Genomic DNA, 20498 nt, shown 5'->3' on the forward strand with positions numbered 1-20498 from the left:
TCCCAACTCTCTGCTTTCTGTTAGATAACCAATCCTCCACCTATGCCAGAATATTACCCCCAATCCAGTGATTCTTTATCTTGAGCAATAATCTTTTATGTGGCACCTTGTCAAATGCCTTCTGGAAGTCTAAATACACTATGTCCACCCTGTACGTTATGTCCTCAAAGAACTCAAGCAAATTTGTCAGACATGACTTCCCCTTCATAAAGCCATGCTGACTTTGTCCTATTAAATTATGTTTATCCAAATGTTCCGCTACTGTCTCCTTAATAATAGACTCCAAAATTTTACCCACCACAGATGTTAGGCTAACTGGTCTATAATTTCCAGCCTTCTGCCTACTACCCTTTTTAAATAAGGGTGTTACATTTCCCTCGCGTGTACTGAAGTGTTCCCCATTTTATTAGAGTGTTAAGATTGTTGTGTTGTATTTCCTCTCTTGAATAAAGGTCAAAGTTTCTTGCACCAAAACCAGTTGTTTGCTGCACTTTGTCACAACCCCCAAATAAGTCCAAGGTCTAGAACCCAGGGAGTGGGAGCGATTCGGACCGCTCAGAAGTCAGAGGTGAAGCTGACACACACCACCACCCCCTACAATTCCAATAGCTCAACAAAACCAAACTTAGAATATTTACAAGGACTTTTCACGGTGCAAGCCTCTGCTGACATTTCTACAATTCGTAAGACCTATACTAACACTGAGTGCCACCCGAGATGTTGATGGTTGCTCAGAACTACCGTGAGCCTCCTGGGCCAAAAATAGCTTTTGCTTGGGGTTGTTTATTCCTGAGATGGCATATGGTCATCCACAGCCTGGTTCTGGCAGCACTGTGCGGTAATCTCTGTTGTGTTTCTGTTCTGAGGGTAAGCTGTCTCATCAGTACACTCTCCAGCAATCCCACCTGAACTGGGAACAGCATACTTGTGGCCCATGATCGGCAGAACAGACCTGATGAAAGCACTAATGAAACCCTGAGAAAGTGTGTACCAGATATCCTCCAAATGCTGCTCTGGATAGATCGGAATCCAGTATCCATCAATCTCTCAATACAGTCTGCCAGCCAATAGTCACTGCTTCCACTTTGATTGAATAGGTAGCAGAGACAAGGTACTATGACTAATTTTTACAATATAATCCCAGTCATTGTTTGGCGTATAAAGCAGCCAACTAATGCATACGCACAGACCACACTATTTTGTATCCGTCAAGTTCACATGTATTGCTCAATAGCAATAAACCAGTACTGCTTTTGACACCTCTCCAATATTAATATTTTTCTAGTCTTCCTACTCAAGGGCAGGGTGGTGGGTTTCTCACACTTCTCTGGTGTCACATACAAAAACATAGCCTCTTGTTTTGATTAATTTAAGCCGGGCAAGTTGACTCCTAACATCTTTCGAAGGGGACGTAGAGGAAGGAGGATTTCCTCTGTGCTATGTATATAACAAAATCATCCTCTTCAATTGTACTCCATTGTGTAACTTATCCCACATCTTGCATTTTACAGTCTACAAAAAGGAATAGGAAACACAGTACACTATCCTTGTTTTTATATGATTTAATATTGTTAATAGGACACTTCGTTTGCAAATAAAAGATTATTCATCAAAATGCAATTATTGTCAAAAGAAACTGATGTAAAAATAAAAGCAGAATTGATGTTTCCACTGTTTTTTTTAATGTACCACAACCTCTCTGGTCACCTTTTACAGCACATGGTTGTTTTGACCATTTCCAGGACTTTTCTTTCCCCCTTGTACACCTCAAACTGGTGTTTTACATCACAGCCATGAATAAATAAATGTAGATGTGATAAAACCACAATTTTCAGCTTCATATAGCAATTAGCTACAACTGTTTCTCAAGGGGGAATTGAACAATTTCAAAAAATTAATAGAACTGCTCTGTAGATGTTGATTAAATAGTAAAAGATGCACCTTGTCAGTTTTCATTCTAAACATTTCTTGTATTGAATATGGCAATTTGGATTCACGTTTGGCTCTCAAAAATGAAAGTTTAGTCATCCAAGAAAAAGTAGTTTCCACTCTTCTTCTGTTCCACATCCTATTAAAGGCAAAGGAGAAGTCACAGAAATCACACTTTGTGTTTTCCTATTGTATCTTCCAGAAAACACCTTCTAAAAACACTTGTTTTCCCTGCTTTCTCCTCTCTCTAACACAAACCGTTAAACACAAGGGAAAATTAACCTCTGTTGAAGCCACTTTAAAAACAGCTCACAGTTTGCTCACCTCCCCCACACTGCTCTTCCTCTTACCCACTTGGAAGGGATAGCTTAGTCTCTGCGCAATACCCCAACCAAGACTATAAATTCAGTGTGTGGGGAACTACAGATGTGATCCCATTCCCATCAATTAGTGGTGCAATTTGTTGATAGTATAGCACGTTTCTCTAACAGCACTGACCTGAACCCTTTGAGAACATATGAATTAAGAGCAGTCGGCCATTCGGCCCCTCAAGCCTGCTCTGCCATTTGATAAGATCGTGGCTGATCTGATTGTGACCTCAACCCTACTTTCCAGTCTACCTACTATAACCTTTGACTCCCTTGTTAATCAGGAATCTATCTAACTCAGCCTTAAAAATATTCAATGACCCTGCCTCCACCACTCTCTGGGGAAGGGAGTTCCACAGACTCACGACTCAGAGAAAAAAAATTCTCCTCATCTCCATCTTAAACGGGAGACCCCTTATTTTGAATCTGTGGCCCCTAGTTCTAGTCTCTCTCCCAAGGGGAAACACCCTCTCAGCATCTACCTCTTCTAGTCCCCTCAGGATCTTATATGTTTCAATAAGATCACCTCTCATTCTTCTAAACTCCAACATGTACAGGCCCAACATGTCCAACCTTTCAATGGTAGTATTACTGCAACATAGCAGGAAGACTTCCGCCTAAGACAGCAACCAGAGGAAATCTTTCCTCAAGATTTTCTCTAATTCTGTGTACTAATTAAGAGTAACATACTTCTTTATGATTTGTTCCACTCAGGTATTTTCTGCAAATTAATGAACCCATTATATTTTCTAACTATACTGTAAATGATATGGAAATTATCTTTGGAATTTTAGTCTAATAGTGTACATTGCTTTCACTCCCATGACCGTGGTGTTAATAATTAAAATATATATAAATATAAATTTATGCTCACCTTGATAGAGTTCATCTTATTAATCCTCGGTCTATAATTGTTTGGGTCTCTTCGGAACGTGATTTCCAGCTGAGATAAGAACTTATTCATTCCAGCAAGCAGTGTCTGTGGACTGGAATTGTTTAAAACAATTAGCACAGCATACCGAACTACAGATGTATTATAGTGAAAGCTCCATGCATTCCAAGACAGATTTGAGAATAAAATCTGCAGGCATGGACTCGATGGGCTGAATAGCCTCCTCCTGTGCTATAACCATTATGATTTAATGGTGAATTACTTAATGTGTAATTCTCACTCCCAAATGAAGTTAATTTCTACATACATTAAGGTACAACTCAAAAATCATAAGCCACACTTCTGCCTTGTAAGAATTTATATTAATACATTGTCTAACCAATCTTACACATCATTTCACCTTCTTTGCATCACATCTTGGTTTCGTTTCCAACATAACTGACTGCTTAAAGTTATTTCTTTTCACTTAGTTGCTCTTCCCCTCCCCACAGTGCATGCTTAACTGCCCAAAAGAACAGAATGGAGGCTTGCAACTACTACTAGTGACACTTTGACTGCTAAGGTTATGAGTGCAGACTGCATCAATTGACTTCATGGTTATATCTATAGTATGTGGAGATTACAATGAATAAGTTGCAATTTCTCTTTTCAGTAATGGTAACCTCATAAAAGAGCATAAGATAGGAACAAGGAAATGCCATTTAGTCCACGTAGATCAAATAATCACTTGGGCCATTTAAGATTCACATCGACAAATTTTATTTTTTGGTGAGTCAACTTTATCCTGAGTTAGCATTCACTACATTAGGCAACAATCTACTGTTTGAGAGAAGGGAAGTTTAGGCAGAGTCCATTATGTTCAAAGTGCTCCCCTATTTTACCCAGAAAAATACTCACCATTATTTTATTTATAATTTTTATAGAAATATTATTTTAATTGCTCACATGGAGTCAGGTCTCCCTCACTGCTAGACTACTCTGATTATGTAACCAGTGGGGTTATTAAAAATATAAGATGCCACAATAGGAGAGTTAATGTACTGGAAGGATGAGGTTCAATGGGCTGAATGGCATTTTTAAAATCCTGATCACTACCTATGTTCTTGTACTGACAGAATAACTATGGAGGGTATCCCAGTTGAACTCAATCCTATCCTCGTCTGATATCTACCTACATACTGGGCTCATTAGATAAGACTTCCCTGATTCGTATGAATTAGTGTCATATCAGATGGTGCATTTACATACTGAGTTGAGGGAAGAGTGCAGAAGAAAGACATGCAGTGCTATCACTAATAGTGGTCTAACATTCAAAACAGCTGGAAACAGACTTACTTCCAAAGAAATAAAACTTACGGATTAGCTATTGTACTCCTGGATGGTATTCCATCAAACACTAACACACGGTCAGCCAAATAGGTGGCCATTATAAAGTCATGTTCAACAACAAAGGCAGTCTTCTTAGCATGGAGGATGAAACTAAAAAATAAAGAGCAGTCATTAACAATTTAGTAAATTAATAAGGGGACAGAAAAGTACAGCCATTTCACTATAGCCGAATATTTTAAATTAATTACATTTAACACCTACCTTGAGAGAAACACATTTACTAATGACTGCACATCAGTCTGGTATACCTAGATTTTTGAAAGTACCAGCTATATCGGAGGTTTACAAAATATACACAGAACACTTCTTTTTGCAACCAGGGTTAATTTTGTAAGAATATTAAGAACTTATATCCATAAAGCGCCTTATCATGACCTCAGGATATCCCAAAGTGTTTTACAAGCAGTAGATTTTTTTTTTTAAAAAGGGCAGGCATGATGATTATGTAGGCAAATAAAACAGCTAGTTATAACACAAGCAAGGTCACACAAACAGCAAATGAATGAATGACCAGATAATCTGTCTTTGGTGGTGTTGGTAGAGGGAGGACAATGGGAGAACTCCCTACTCTTTCTCCAATATGAGCAGTTAGACAGTGGTTTAATGTCTCATCCCAAAGACAACACCACCAACAATGTAGCACTCCCTCAGTACTGCACTGAAGTGTCAGCAAGGTTTAAGTTCTCAAGTCTGTAATTGGGCTTGAGAGTACAACCACTGAGCCATGCTGACATTTAAATTGTTAGTAAATAACTGGTTTAGGTTCCTAAAAAACACTTACCGTTTGATTACCCTTCCAGCCATTAGACGCTGCTCAGAATCCAGGTACGCTGATGGTTCATCAATCAGGTAGACATCTGCAGGCTTACCCAGACAAAGAGCGAGCGCCACACGTTGCAATTCACCTCCAGATAGATTCTGGACCTGTTGAGATAAACATTGATTGTAAAAATCATGCTGAAGGAAAAGAAATTGGCCACAAATCATCGCTGAACACTGGCTAATGCAGTAGATTTACTAGCAAGCCCCTTCCAAACATGGCACACCGCATTAGATCCAAACTTGCTGCACTGCAAAAGATGTAGGATGGAAGTTTGCATCAGTGATAACACCTCAATGTACCACGGTGAGGTGTCTGCAAGAGGTCAAGTGCTCGTTCCACACATTGGAAAACTGGATGGAAACTCACCAAGCCCCACTCTTACTGCCTCATGGCCAGTTTCATAGCAGCATTGGAGCAGGTCTCAGCCATTTTCCCATTCATCTTTTTGACTGGGATGGTGACCCAAGAAAGGAGCACAGGAAAAACATCCCTTCTTACCCTGAGAAACATAGGTAATAAGCATGTACAATTTTGAAATGAAAGTTGCGTGAAATATTATAACCAGCTATGTGCTACTTGTATCCACCAAGGGTATCAGTTGGAGATCATGACCCATACCCTTCAAATATGCCCACAATCCCTAAAGTTCGTGATAACAAAGAAATCATTAAAGGACAAAAACGCTGAAGCAGTAGGTTTATACATAGATAAAGCTTACTTTTAGCTTGAAAATTATCCCAAATTTTGCCATGTTCCCAAATTGGGGGGTATAGTTAATACTGAGGAGGACTGCGACAACATACAGGAAGACATTAATAAACTTGCAGAATGGGCGTGTAATTGGCAAATGAATTTTAACATAGGTAAGTGTGAGGTGGTACATTTTGGTAGGAAGAATAAGGAGGCCACAAACTCCTTGGAAAATAAGAGTCTAAATGGGGTAGAGGAGCAGAGGGATCTGGGAGTACAGATACACAAGTCTCTAAAAGTAGCGACACAGGTTAATAAGGCCATAAAAAAAGCAAACAACGCACTGGGGTTCATTTCTAGAGGGACAGAATTGAAAAGCAGGGAAGTTATGTTAAACTCGTATAGAACCTTGGTTAGACCACACTTGCAGTACTGCGAACAGTTCTGGTTTCCATATTATAAAAAGGATATAGAGGTACTGGAGAAGGTGCAAAAAGATTTACAAGGATGATACCAGAACTAAGAGGTTATACCCATCAGGAAAGATTGAATAGGTTGGGGCTCTTTCCTCTAGAAAAAAGACTGATAGGTGACCTGATAGAGGTCTTTAAGATTATGAAAGGGTCTGATAGGGTAGATATAGAGAAGATGTTTCCACTTGCAGAGGAAACCAGAACTAGAGGTCATAAATATAAGATCGTCACTAATAAATCCAATAGAGAATTCAGGAGAAACTTCTTTACTCAGAAAGTGGAACTTGCTACCACAAGTAGTAGTTGAGGCGACTAGCACTGATGCATTTAAGGGGAAGCTAGATAAACACGAGGGAGAAAGGAATAGAAGGATATGTTGGTGGGGTGAGATGAAGACGGGTGGGAGGAGGCGCGTGTGGAGCATAAACACCGCCATGGACCTGTTGGGCCAAATGACCTGTTTCTGTGCTGCACATTGTATGTAATTCTAAAACAATGTGTGCAAGGTGTTTTTCGATTACCTAGACAGTCTCTGAGGAAAACAACATAGGAACAGCAGTAGGCCATTGAGCCCCTCAGGCCTGTTTCACCATTCAATTAGATGATGGCTGATCTGTATCTTAATTCCATTTACTCACTGTGGTTCCATATCCCTTAATACCCTTACCTAACAAAAATCTATCAATCTCAGTTTTGAAATTTTCAATTAACCTATCCTCAACAGCTTTTTGGGAGAAAGAGTTCCAGATTTCCACTATCCTTTGCGTAAAGAAGTGCTTCCTGACATCACCCCTGAATGGCCTAGCTCTAATTTTAAGGTTATGCCCCCTTGTTCTGGACTCCCCCACCAGAAGAAATAGTTTCTCTCTATCTACCCTATCAACTCCTTTAATCATCTTAATCAATCACCCCATAATCTTCTATACTCAAGGGAATTCAAGCCTAGTCTATGCAACCTGTCCTCAAAATTTAACCCTTTTAGCTAACTTCCATTTAGCACATCAACAATCTATTGTCTAGGTGTCTTTTTTTAAAAAAAAATAAAACTCCTGAGAATACACTTTGCTTAAAATAAATATTAAAAAGGTAACTTTATTCAATTCCCTTCTGCAGAAAAATGGTCAAAAAATCCTGAAACATGACAACTACTTCCAAACTGAATTACTCCAATGCCCTCCTTGACCATAAACTCCATCATCCATAAACTCCACCTCACCCAAAACTCTGCTGCCCGTATCCTATCCCGCACCAAGTCCTACTTGTTCATTTCCCCCATCTCTGCTGACTTATATTGGCTACTGGTTCCGCAACAGTTCAAATTTAAAATTCTTGTCCTCATCTTTAAATCCCTCCATGGCTTTTCCCTCCCTATATTTGTAACGTCCTCCTGCCCTACAATTCCCTCGAAACATTCCATGTCCTCTAATAAAGAACATCTAAAGTGGTACCTCTTGATCAATGATGCTTTCAATCTGTAGTGGTTTCATTACATCAGTCACAAACTGTGGATGGGTGTAGGCATCTCTGATCTTTTCATGCAGCAGCTGGCGAACAGTTCCCTATTAAGGTAAAGCAGAGATACCATTTAAAAAAAGTCACAAACATTTCTTACAAACAAAAGTTACGTCTCCAATGGCAAGTGCAACACATCAGGTTAAAATCCAGTGAAAAGATTAACAAATCAATATACATTTTTTGCCACATAAAAGAATACTCTGGAAGACAAGACAAGGTTTGTTATCTTCATTAATGCCCATGAAAGTTCAGTTTGCATTTGATCAGGACCAATCATGATGGTGGTTACAGTCAGCTAAATAAATCTAGATATTGGGATATTCAGATACAGGCCAGGTAGTACAGGAATTCTTTGAATTTAATTCATTTTCAATTCAGTGTGTCATGGGCTCTAATTATTTAAAATCATAACTGACAGGCAATTTTCACAGCTTGAAGACTATAACGCTCTAAACTGGATTGGACAAGATGCTAACTTTCCAATCCTCGTTCAGTAATCCATTTTCCAATAATCTAAAAAGGTCAGAGAAATTGTACTACTTACTTGGGACTTAGGGCTGATCTTCTGTGGTTTGTAGCTGACATTTAGAACAGGCACCTCACCTATTAACACATATTTATTAGTTGTGTATTTTATAAAGTCATTATTTCAGAGTTGACAGCATGAGTTACAGTTTGATAGTTCCATTTGCTAACATTGCACATTACCTCCTTCGTCAGGCTTCAATCGTCCAGCCAGCATTCTGATGAATGTGGTCTTCCCAGTACCTGTTAAGAAAAAAATGATCAGATGCTGAGGAGAACTACACAGTGTGAAAAAGATCTATTGAGATGTATGTAGTTGCAAAGTCACAAATTTATTAATTGTCCTGCTTATACTGCAAGTAGTTTCACAGGATCAGAATGTAAATTTCCCATGCTTTTTCTTGTACATCTTTGCCAATGGCTGCTTTAATTCTGTACTTAAGGTAAAACACTAATTTCATGGTTTCATGCTGCTTGACACCTTTTATGACACACCAATGATCAAACACATGTCAATGCACCAAAAATCTATTTTGAAATATGTATTTTGCCTATTATTTTACTTGATCTCAACATTTGTAATCAAGAACTCACCATTTTCTCCCAGCATCACCATGATTTCAGAGTCTGTGAATTCTCCAGCACCGATTTCCAGTTCGAACTCGCCCATCTTTTTTTTCATTCTCGGATAATGGTAGCGGCACATTTTCTTGACCTCTTCCTCATTTGCCGTTTCAGCCACCTTGAAAATCAGAGAGGCATCTCGGAATCTCAAGTTTTCCGTTGGCACATACCCATCCAAGAATATGTTGATACCTATTGAGGAATAAATATCCATTACAGTTTTTAGAACAATGGCAATATGCTGGGTATATCATTTTTATAACTGGGGAGGATAAAATTAGAAGGCAGCATTTGATCGAACATAAAATTGCCAGTTGGGTGCGATCTGTGTTACTGGGTTCATGACTGTAGGAATGGTACATGTTTCAGGGGTGAAAGAACCCAATGTTATTTTCGAAACACTGCTTTCTATGATGAACACCCCAATAATACACTGTACACAGCTGCAAGTTATGCATTCAATTAAGTTAGATCGCTGTTGTTTTGTTTCAGGTACATATGGCATCTGACATGAAGTGACAACATAACTGTGTTCAAAGGCGTTTTAATCTATAAACAAAAAATATTTTACAACAGAATATAAACTGTATTATGACAATTGTAAGTATATGATCTGTTATGTAATAAGTGGATGATGTTTATTTTCATACCAGTTAATGAGGCTTTATCGAATACTTATTCCAAGTTAAAACTACCAGTCTGAGTGTGCTTCAATTTATCGTAAGTAACACGAGGTCACCTTGAGGAGATAATCTCACATTACTTCAGCTTCATGCAGGTCACAGTGAACTGCAATTAGTGAGGTGGACATTAAAACTTCAATTTAAAAAGCTCCCATGCAGTACACTGAACTACTTCAATGTTCATGAAGAGCAAAGAGTTTGGTCTGCTCTTTACTAACTTAGGTGTGTACACAGGGAAAGAAAATTCGGTGCTGTTCCCTTGCAATGCTCTCAAAACATCCACCAGTGTCAGCATTAAAGTATAACGAACTGTAGTGAGGCCAGGGATGTCAGAACATGTACAATTTCTGTGCCTCATTAAATTTTAGAAGGCCTTTGCTTGCAGTCTGCAGGTGTGCTTTTAAAAAAAATCTCTCCAAATAGTTCACTAAATAGAAATTCACACACACGTTTTACCTTCTCGAACACTGAAAGGCATAGTGACAACACCATATGCACTCGGCACGCCATACAAACAGCAAATGAAGTCAGAAAGGTAGTCCAGCACACTCAAATCGTGCTCCACAACGATGATATATCTAATTACAAAAAGATGAACAAATTATACACTGTCTAGTATAACATGTACTGTAGCCTTTACCATATGCAGTTCTGCTAGAAAAAAAGAGTTCTGCCACCAAGAATTTCTTTGCAAAACCTTAAAGCAATGAACAAGTTTTAATTCAAGTGAGTTTAGAAAGGTCACCTATTGAAGTCTAAGAATCAAAGAAATTTATTTGTAACTGATGTTGTTTCATGATAATATTCTAATATTCTAACATAATGACATAATATTCTAATTACAGGAACTATTATTTCTTTGAAAATTTACTTGAACTTGTAACATTTTAAATCAGTATCACATAAAATATATGACACTTGCACTGCCCATCAGCTACAATGGAACAAAACTACAAAAAGAATACAATGCAATATTTTAGAACCACTCTATCTAAACAGAGTATAAAAATAAAATTGTGAAGATTACATATGATTTATATCCCACTTGAGATTTTGTTCACCAGTTATCAGGTGGGTTTTGAAAAAAAACATTCACACCCCATAGGTTTTCATAATGTGTCCATACTGTCAAGTCCTCATGGGTCCCAAGCGTTGGCAATCTGACCCTAGAAGCCCAGATAACTCAGTCCTAATTGTGCTATGTTTCTTATTCCCTGGTTGATCCTATTTGAATTTTGTGATTCAAATTTGGAAGTTTGCAACGGGATTTTTTTTTTCAAAAAGCACTGTTTCCTCATTGGTGAATAAACCTTAAATCAGAACGTCAAGATCTATTAGAATCGGCAACTTGAGATTTAAATTTTATATGTGGCTCCATAATGTACACCTATGTAGCCCATGAGGCGAAAGACACCCCTGTGTTATGCAAAAATGATGCCTCACATGCTGATACAACATTTGAATCCTTTAGCACTAAAATATCGGTCCAGATTTCAAAAACGCAACTTTTTCTACATGTTATAACACGGCTTTAATGTAAGGTAGAGAAACACTAAAGAATTACGGAATATTTCTGAAATGTTTTGGTGTAAAAATGCTACTGTCATCTTGAAGGGTTTGTTGACTAGTGGCTGTATTCCACAACAGGGATCAGACTGCAACAGCAGTTATGATGAAAGATAAAATGCCACCTTTATATGGTGTGGACTGTTACACCAATAGCTCTATTTGAGTAGCAACACGAGTGGGAAATGTGCAGGTAATTAGAGCTCTACCACTTCTTCAACCAACGGGTAGGCCAGTTTGTGCCATTATGATTGAAGAGGTAGCAGAGCTGATTTGTGATGAATGACAGATTTGGTTTGTGATACTGTTGCGATACATTGAAATCTGTCATGCAAAGCACATTATTTATGGCTTTCTTACAACACAGCAGCCACATGAACCACTTTTATATCAAACTTCTATGGCTGATTCAAGAGGTCTGCTGCAGTTGGAACACAACTATCGCTAAGTATGCAACACTGAAAATTAAATAGTTACAACAACAACTAATGAAGTTATTAAAAGATACGATAAAGGCAATCACTAAAAATTTAGCAGTAAAATTGAAATCATAATTTCTTAACGAATGGCTATGTGGGTACTGTGCACTACAGTTTCTCTCCTATCTTCCATCCTGCCCTCTCCACGCTCAGCTTGACCATGAGATCCACTTCCTGCTCCCTCGACCCTGTTCCCACCAAACTGCTGACCACCCAACTTTCCTTCCTGGCGCCCATGTTAGCTTATATTATAAACGGTTCCCTCTTCTCAGATACTGTGCTCCTCCCCTTCAAATCTGCCGTCATCGCCCCCCCCACCCCGACCCCTCTGTCCTTGCAATCTACCACTCCATCTCCAACCTCCCTTTCCTCTCCAAAGTATTTGAACATGTTGTCGCCTCCCAAATCCGTGCCCATCTTTCCCGCAACTCCATGTTTGAATCCCTCCAATCAGGTTTCTGCCCCAGCCACGGTACTGAATCAGCCTTTATCAAAAAAGTCACAAATGACATCCTATGCGACTGTAACCATGGTAAACGATCCCTCCTCATCCTTCTCGACCTGTCTGCAGCCTTTGACCTGATTGACCACACCATCCTCCTCCAACGCCTCACCTCCATTGTCCAGCTGGGTGGGACTGCGCTCACCTGGTTCCATTCTTATCTATCCAGTCATAGCCATCACCTGCAATGGCATCTCTCCCTGCTCCGTTAGCCTTGGCCCCTTCCTATTTCTCATCTACATGCTGGCCCTCGGCGACATCATCCAAAAACATGTCAGGTTCCACATGTACACTGAGGATACTCAGCTCTACCTCACCACCACCTCCCTTGACCCCTCCACTGTCTGATTTATCACACTGCTTGTCTGACATCCAGTATTGGAGCAAACATTTCCTCCAATTAAATACTGGGAAGACCGAAGCCATTATCTTCGGTCCCCGTCACAAGCTCTGTTCCATTGCCACCGACTCCAGCCCTCTCCCTGGCCACTGTCTGAGCCTGAACCAGAATGTTCGCAACCTTGGCATCCATCACCAAGACCACTTACTTCCACCTCTGTAACAATGCCCATCTCTGCCCCGGCCTCAGCTCATCTGCTGCTAAAATCCTCATCCATGCCTTTGTTACCTCTAGACTTGACTATTCCAATGCTGTCCTGCCCAGCCTCCCATCTTCCACCCTCCATAAGTTTGCTCATCCAAAACTCTGCTGCCGGTATCCTAACCTCGCACCAAGTCCCGTTCTCTCATCACCTCTGTGCTCGCTGACCTACATTCGCTCCAGGTTCAGGAATGACTCAATTTTAAAATTCTCATCCTTGTTTTCAAATCCCTCAATGGCCTCGCCTGTATCTCTGTAACCTCCTCCAGTCCTACAACCCTCCAAGATCTCTGTGCTCCTCCAATTCTTGCCTGTTGTGCATCCCCGATTTTAATCGCACCACCATTGGCAGCAGTGTCTTTAGGCCCCAAGCTCTGGAATTCCCTCCCTAAACTTCTGCTCCTTAAAATCTACCTCTCCGACCAAGCTATTGGTTACTGGTCCTAATATCTCGGTGTTAAATTTTGTTTGATAATGCTCCTGTGAAACACATTGGGTCATTTTACTTTGTTAAAGGTGCTATATAAATGCACGTTGTTGCTGTACAAAGGCCCATTACTTGCTGGTACAACATACACTGGAAGCTTACCTATCTGGATTTATAAGGGAGCGAATAGTGATGGCAGCCTTCAAACGCTGTTTGACATCTAGGTAACTGGAGGGCTCGTCAAACATGAAACTGAAAAGAAATATATAATTTTAGTTGCTAGAGTTTACACAGTAGTATTTTAAAACCTTTCTGGAAGTTGGAGAAAACAAAAACCTTATTACTAATGCAATACTTAACACCTGGTGCAATAATAGTTAATATCAAATAGTAGTATATGGTCACATTGAAATATATACAAGCAATCTCAAGTCAGATTAACAAAGGACAGAAACGGATAAGATCACATTCACATTTTGTACAAAGTGCCATCTTTGCTTTGCAGCTTTCAGTATGTATCATTGAGTTACATCAAAACTACAGCACAGAAACAAGCCATTCGGCCCAAATGGCCTATGCCAGCGTTTATGCTCCACACGAGCCTCCTCCCTCCCTAACCATCTAACCCGATCAGCATACCCTTCTATTCCTTTCTCCCTCGTATGCTTATCTAGCTTCCCCTTAAATGCATCTATGCTATTTGCCTCAACTACTCCTTGTGGTAGCACTTTCCACATTCTTACCACTCTTTGGGTAAAGAAGTTTCTCCTGAATTCCCTATTGGATTTATTAGCAACTATTTTATATTTATGACCTCTAGTTTTGGACTCTCCCACAAGTGGAAACATTTTCTCTAAGATAATAGGGTTTGATAGGTTAGACGTAAAGACCTCTATCAGGCCAACCCTCAGCCTTCCCTTTTGTTTTAAGAGAAAAGAATTCCAGCCTGTTCAGCCTTTCCTGATAAGGATATCCTCTCAGTTTTGGGATCATGTTGTGATTCTTTTTTGCACCTTCTCCAATGCCTCTATATCCTTTCTATAATATGGAGACCAGAACTGTGCAAAGTACTCTAAGCGTGGTCTAAACAAGGTTCTATACAAGTTTACCATAACTTCTCTGCTTTTCAACTCTACCCTCTAGAAATGAACCCCAGTGCTTGATTTGCCTTTTTTATGGCATTATTAACCTGTCATTACTTTTAGTGATTTGTGCATGTGTACCCCTAGATCCCTTCGCTCCTCTATCCCACTACTTATTATACAAGTAGTATATAGCCTCATTATTCCTACCAAAATGTACCACCTCATACTTATCTATATTGAAATTAATTTGCCAATTAAATGCCCATTCTGCAAGTTTATTAATGTGCTCTTGCATTTTGACACATTCTTCCTTTTTATTAACTACATCCCCCAATTTGGTGTCATCCACAAATTTTGAAATTGTACTTCCGATTCCCAAATTCAAACTGTTAATGTAAATTGTGAACAGTGGTTGCAGCACCAATCCCTGTGGAACACCACTTCCCACCTTTTGCCAGTCTGAGTAGCTACCCTTAACCCCAACTCTTTGTTTTCTGTTTTGTAACAGCAAATTCATTTTCTGAAAATCTCCCCAAGGATCCTAACCAAGAGTCTCTGCTATCTGGAGCTGGGAATGGGAGGATGTATGGATGGATGGAAGAAAGAAAGAAAGGACTTGCATTTATATTGTGCCTTTCACAACCTCAGGACGTCTCAAAGCACTTTACAGCCAATGAAGTACTTTTTGAAGTGTAGTCACTGTTGTAATGTAGGAAATACGGCAGCCAATTTGCACACAGCAACGTGATAATGACCAGATAATTTTTTTTTAAAAAGTGATGTTGGTTGAGGGATAAATATTGGCCAGGACATCAGGGAAAACTCCCCTTCTTCGAAATAGTGTCACGGGATCTTTTACGTCCATCTAGGGGGCAGACCTCAGTTTAACGTCTCATCCGAAAGATGGCACCTCGGACAGTGCAGCACTCCCTCAGTACTGCACTGACGTGTCAGCCTAGATTATGTGCTCAAGTCCCTGGAGTGAGACTTGAACCCATAACTCCGAGGCAAGAGTACTACTCACTGAGCCACAGCCGGCACGGTCTACTTCATAAAGATCCTGGAGCCCATTAAATTGAAAAGTCTTCCATGAGAAACAACTAGCTAAAATGGCACATCAATAAAGCTTCAACAACAGATTTTATATCCCTAAAAATGACACACAAAGCACAACTAATATGAGGATCAATGTGTTGTTGTGTAGAGTGGCTGGGCAATGGTTCAAGTTAGTAATTTTCCATATTGTATGGCAACAGCCAGGGACTTCTCCAAACTGAGGTGGAAGGGGGCAAGGGCGGATAGCAAAATCAAAGAGCCAGACATCTCAGCTTGCACTTGCCACCATCCATACAAATGCATTTGAAGAAGGTTGGAAGCAGGTCCTTTTGGCCAGGCAAAGTGTGGTGTATGGAGATGCCACCACTGGGGGATGGGGAAAAGGAAGAAGGGAACACTATTGAAATATATAAGTTTTTTTTATTAGAACAAAAGCATGCACTTAGTTCTTCCGATTTTAGTGCAGTTGTATATCCTTTGAAACTTCTGACAGGAAATTCCATTCAGGTTGTAGATTTACACCCCTCCCCACTCCAAAAGCCATAATCCAACAAAAGACTACTTCCAACTTTCAGACAACCATGTTAATGCAAACTGCTACACGACAATGCAAGTATTGTCAACATTACAGAACTGAGATAAAGTGCAGTGTTAATTCAATATTAGTACACTGCATGCAATGTGAAATTTACCACTTGCATAACATGACTTCTGGAACTAATTGTCTTTGATTGCTGATAGAAACCGGTCATATTCAGATGCTTTTTGGCAATAGACAGGAGCAAATGTTTTGCACAGAAATGAAGTACCAATAGGTTTTCTATACAACAACCAGTAATAGACTTAGCAATATTTACAAATTACAAGATGCCCCTGGATCTCTGCATAATGATCACCCAGCTAATCAAGGATCAGAATCCAGGACACAGAATGACAGCTGGGGCACAGGTCTCCTTAGGCTGCATTTTAACATACATCGACAAAGAGCCAGCACAGGCACGATGGTTCAAACGGCCTCCTTCTGTGCGGTATCATTCCACGAACAAAGAACATCTCCTTAAGGGAGGAAACATTTGTCACTTTATGCCTCCCCTTTTCACCGTTCTTCTTGGGGAAGTATTTTCAATGTAAAAAGTGCCACCTCTCTCTCTTGCCCCACCCAGATAAGAATATTCAATTTTAAATACAATGGCACACCGAGAATGTGCATTAAAACTTCCACTCCATTCTGATAACTCTGATCGCTGCTTGAAATCCCACTCATGGTAAATTCAATCTCAGCCATAGCTCCTCTTGAAGGGATGTTAAATTTAGAATATAAACACTCATTTCTTACAAAACTCCCCTAGTGCTACAGTGCCAGGTGCAGGCTCTGTTGTAGGATTTTGCACATAAAATATACAAACTACTAAAAATGAAAGAGCCCTTTTGGAAACTTACATGTCTGCTTTTTGAATGCACACCACCGCACATGCAAATCTTTGCAGCTCTCCTCCAGAGAGGTCCTCAACATTCCTCTCTTTTAAGTGAGTCAGATCTGTAGAAGAGTTTTGCAATCTATTAAGTTACATCATCCAGAACTTTACAATTACAGCACATAATGTATTTGTCCATTTTCACTTGGCTCAGTTGGTAAAGAAAGAACTTGTATTTATAACACTGCCTTTCGTGTCCTCAGGCTTTCCCAATGCGCTTCACAGCCAAATGAAGTACTTTCACACTGTAAGCACTGTTGTAATGTAGACAAACGTAGTAGCCAAATTGCACACAGCAAGATCCTACAAACAGCAGTGAGATGAAGGACCAGATAATCTGTTTTAGTGATGTGGGCTGAGGGGTAAATGTTGGCCAGAACACCAGGAGAACGTCCCAGATCTTTTTTGAAGATCAGACAGGCGGGACCTCAATTTAATGACCCTTTAAAAGACTGAACCTCTGACAGCAGAGCTCTCCTTTAGTACTGCATTGAAGTTTCAGCTTAAATGGCGTGCTCAAGTGTTTGTGGTGCGGTTCAAACAGACAACCTTTTCACTCAAGAGGTGAGAGTGCAACCATTGAGCCAAGGCTAACAAGGCCAAGACTAGTACAACACTCACCTCTAGTCAGAGTGTTGAGTTCAAGCTCCACTCTAGGGCTTGGGCACGTAACCTAGTCAGACATTTTTGTGCAGTACCGAAGGAATACTGTATCATCAGAGGTACCGTTATTTGAATGAGTTCTCCTTTGTCTGTTCGGGTGGCTCATGTGGATGTTAAAGATCTCATGATCATCAAAGAACTGCACCGAGCTCTCCCAGTATTCTGGCTCCCAAATTTCTTAACCAATACCACCAAAACACATTAACCAATTGTCCATCACACTGCTATTTGTGGGACGTTGTGTGCATAAAATGGCTGCCACATAACGACAGTGGTTGCTCCTCAAAGCACTTCTTAGTAAAGTGCTTTGGGTTGATAGAGAGGGGTGTTAAGATGCTATATAAATGCAAACACTTTTCGTCTATTTTTAATACAAACATATTCAGCACTCATCTCTTAAAATAATTAAGAGTATAACTGACTGGGTTATACAGGTAAGACTCTCTTCATTGAAGGAGTATGTTTTGACATCTTAACAGATTCTTGTGGACTGAACCATAGCCATTAAAATTAAAATATTTCAGGATCTTTAGCTCCACAGTTTTCTTACCAAGATGTTGACAAATAATATCCTGTGTTTTGGTCTCATCTTTTCTGTCCAAAATAGAACCCACAGTGCCCTGCAGAAACAAATCAAAATGTAGTTATAATCTGTTTAAGCAATTCTATTTGGATAACTTGTTGCTTGACTTGTAGTTTTAAATCATTACTTTTTCCTCCTTTTAAAAAAAACATGCCTGTGCTGGCTCTTTGAAAGAGCTTCCAATTAGTTCCACTGCCCTGCTCTTTCCCCATAGCCCTGCTATTGTTTCCTTGTGAAAGTTACTATTGAATCTGCTTCCACCACCCTTTCAGGCAGTGCATTCCAGATCATAACTTGCTGAGTAAAAAAATTTCCTCATCTACCCCCTGGCTTTTTTGCCAATTATCTTAAATCTGTGTCCTCTGGTTACCGACCCTCCTGCCAGTGGAAACATTATCTCCCTATCTACTCTATCAAAACCCTTCATAATTTTGAACACCTCTATAAATCTCCCTTAACCTTCTCTGCTCTGATGAGAACAATCTCAGCTCCTCTAATCTCTCCACATAACTGAATTCCCTCATCCCTGGTACCATTCTGGTAAATCTCCTCTGCACCCTCTCCAAGACTGTGACATCCTTTCTAAATTGTGGTGCCCAGAATTGAACACAATACTCTAGCTGAGGTCTAACCAGTGATTTATAACGGTTTACCATAACTTCCTTGCCTTTGTACTCTATGCCTCTATTTATAAAGCCACATATCCCGTATGCTTTTTTAACAGCTTTATCAACTTGTCCTGCCACCTTCAAAGATTTGTATATATGAACCCTCACTGCCCCTTTAATCCAATGGGCTTCAATTTTGCTAACAAGTCGATTATGTGGTACTTTATCAAAAGCCTTCTGAAAGTCCAAATACACATCAACGGCACTGCCTTCATCAACCCTCTCCTTTATTTCATCGAAGAACTCAATCAAGTTAGTCAGACACGATTTTTCTTTAACAAATCTGGTTAGCAGTCGTTTATTAACCCACGTTCTTCCAAGTGACAATTAATATGGTCTCTAGAAGATTCCCCACCACCGACATTAGGCTGACTGGCTGGTAGTTACCGGGTTTATTTCGCTCCCCTTTTTTGAACGGGGGTGTAACATTTGCAACCCACCAGTCCTCTGGCACTACTCCCATATCCCAGGAGGATTGAAAGACTGTGGCCGCTATTTCTATCTTTACTTCCCTCACAAACCTAGGATTCATCCCAGCCAGACCAGATGACTTCTCTATGAGCGCTGCCAACCGTTTCAGTACCTTCTCTTTATCTATTTTTATCCTATCCAATTTCTCTACCACCTCTTCCTTTACTGTGACATTAGTTTAGTGTCTTCAAAAAGAACAGCTTTCAGAGCTGACAAATGTAGCATTTTTGCTCTTATCAATCAGTGACAGTATCAAGTTATAATATGGTCAGATGCAAAAATAAGGAGACAGAACCTTGGACTCATTGGGGAATGAATTAGTCTTTGGCGATTGGATTTGGTTGTTTTGCACATAGAACGTTTTGTACTAACGCCGAGGACTAATTTATACCCCACTGAGTCTAAAGTTCTGTCTCCTTATTTTGCACAACCAAGTTCTGCAACAGATTGTCCAAACCTGTTCCATGCTCAATTTCAAACAATGCCAATACCATTCCAATGCTGGCTATTTTGTGGCCAAGATGAAACAATTTTTCATATTTACATACAGTGCCAGAGGTTGCAACCCCTTTCCTTTAATTGAATTGGCTGCTCCTGGATTTCTGGTTACAGTTCATACCCAAAACCAATATCTTTGGTGACCGGTGCACAGACGGCAAAGCTGATCAGCGACCGACGAAAAAATGCTCCATTTGCCAGCTCTGAAAGCTGTTATTTTAAAGAAACTAAACTAATTTCACAGTAAAGAAGGAGGTGGTTGAGAAATTGAATAGGATAGACCACTTCAATGGAAAAGAAAATCCAGCAGAGTGCAAAACCGGCTGTCGATTCATTATCACCAATTTTGCACTACTGCCCAAAATGAATTCATACCCTAGTAATTCTATTAATTTACATCCTTCTCAACGATACCATCAGCAAAATTATTAAAACTGAATCTTTTAAAACGGATTCAACTTTTAAAAAGGCAGTAATGGCAAGACTCCGTCCCAACAAGGTGCTTTAACCCCA

At 39.8% G+C, this 20498-nt stretch overlaps 1 protein-coding gene across 1 annotated transcript in view; it reads right to left on the minus strand.

Annotated features, from left to right (window-relative positions):
- Window positions 1-1547: 1547 nt before the first annotated feature.
- The window catches only part of abce1 (ATP-binding cassette, sub-family E (OABP), member 1), a 37984-nt gene continuing 19033 nt past the window's right edge, over window positions 1548-20498 (minus strand). The window contains exons 7-18 of the mRNA XM_067992383.1: window positions 18316-18385; window positions 17068-17164; window positions 13649-13738; window positions 10368-10489; window positions 9199-9420; window positions 8788-8847; window positions 8624-8682; window positions 8013-8123; window positions 5360-5502; window positions 4546-4668; window positions 3172-3283; window positions 1548-2068 (exon numbers count right to left, since the gene is read on the minus strand). Of these exons, the coding sequence (XP_067848484.1) occupies window positions 2021-2068; window positions 3172-3283; window positions 4546-4668; window positions 5360-5502; window positions 8013-8123; window positions 8624-8682; window positions 8788-8847; window positions 9199-9420; window positions 10368-10489; window positions 13649-13738; window positions 17068-17164; window positions 18316-18385 (1257 nt within the window). The 3' untranslated portion in view covers window positions 1548-2020. The remainder of the gene's footprint in view (window positions 2069-3171; window positions 3284-4545; window positions 4669-5359; window positions 5503-8012; window positions 8124-8623; window positions 8683-8787; window positions 8848-9198; window positions 9421-10367; window positions 10490-13648; window positions 13739-17067; window positions 17165-18315; window positions 18386-20498) is intronic.

The sequence above is a fragment of the Heptranchias perlo genome, chromosome 1 (assembly GCF_035084215.1).
Source record: "Heptranchias perlo isolate sHepPer1 chromosome 1, sHepPer1.hap1, whole genome shotgun sequence".
Lineage (NCBI taxonomy): Eukaryota > Metazoa > Chordata > Chondrichthyes > Hexanchiformes > Hexanchidae > Heptranchias > Heptranchias perlo.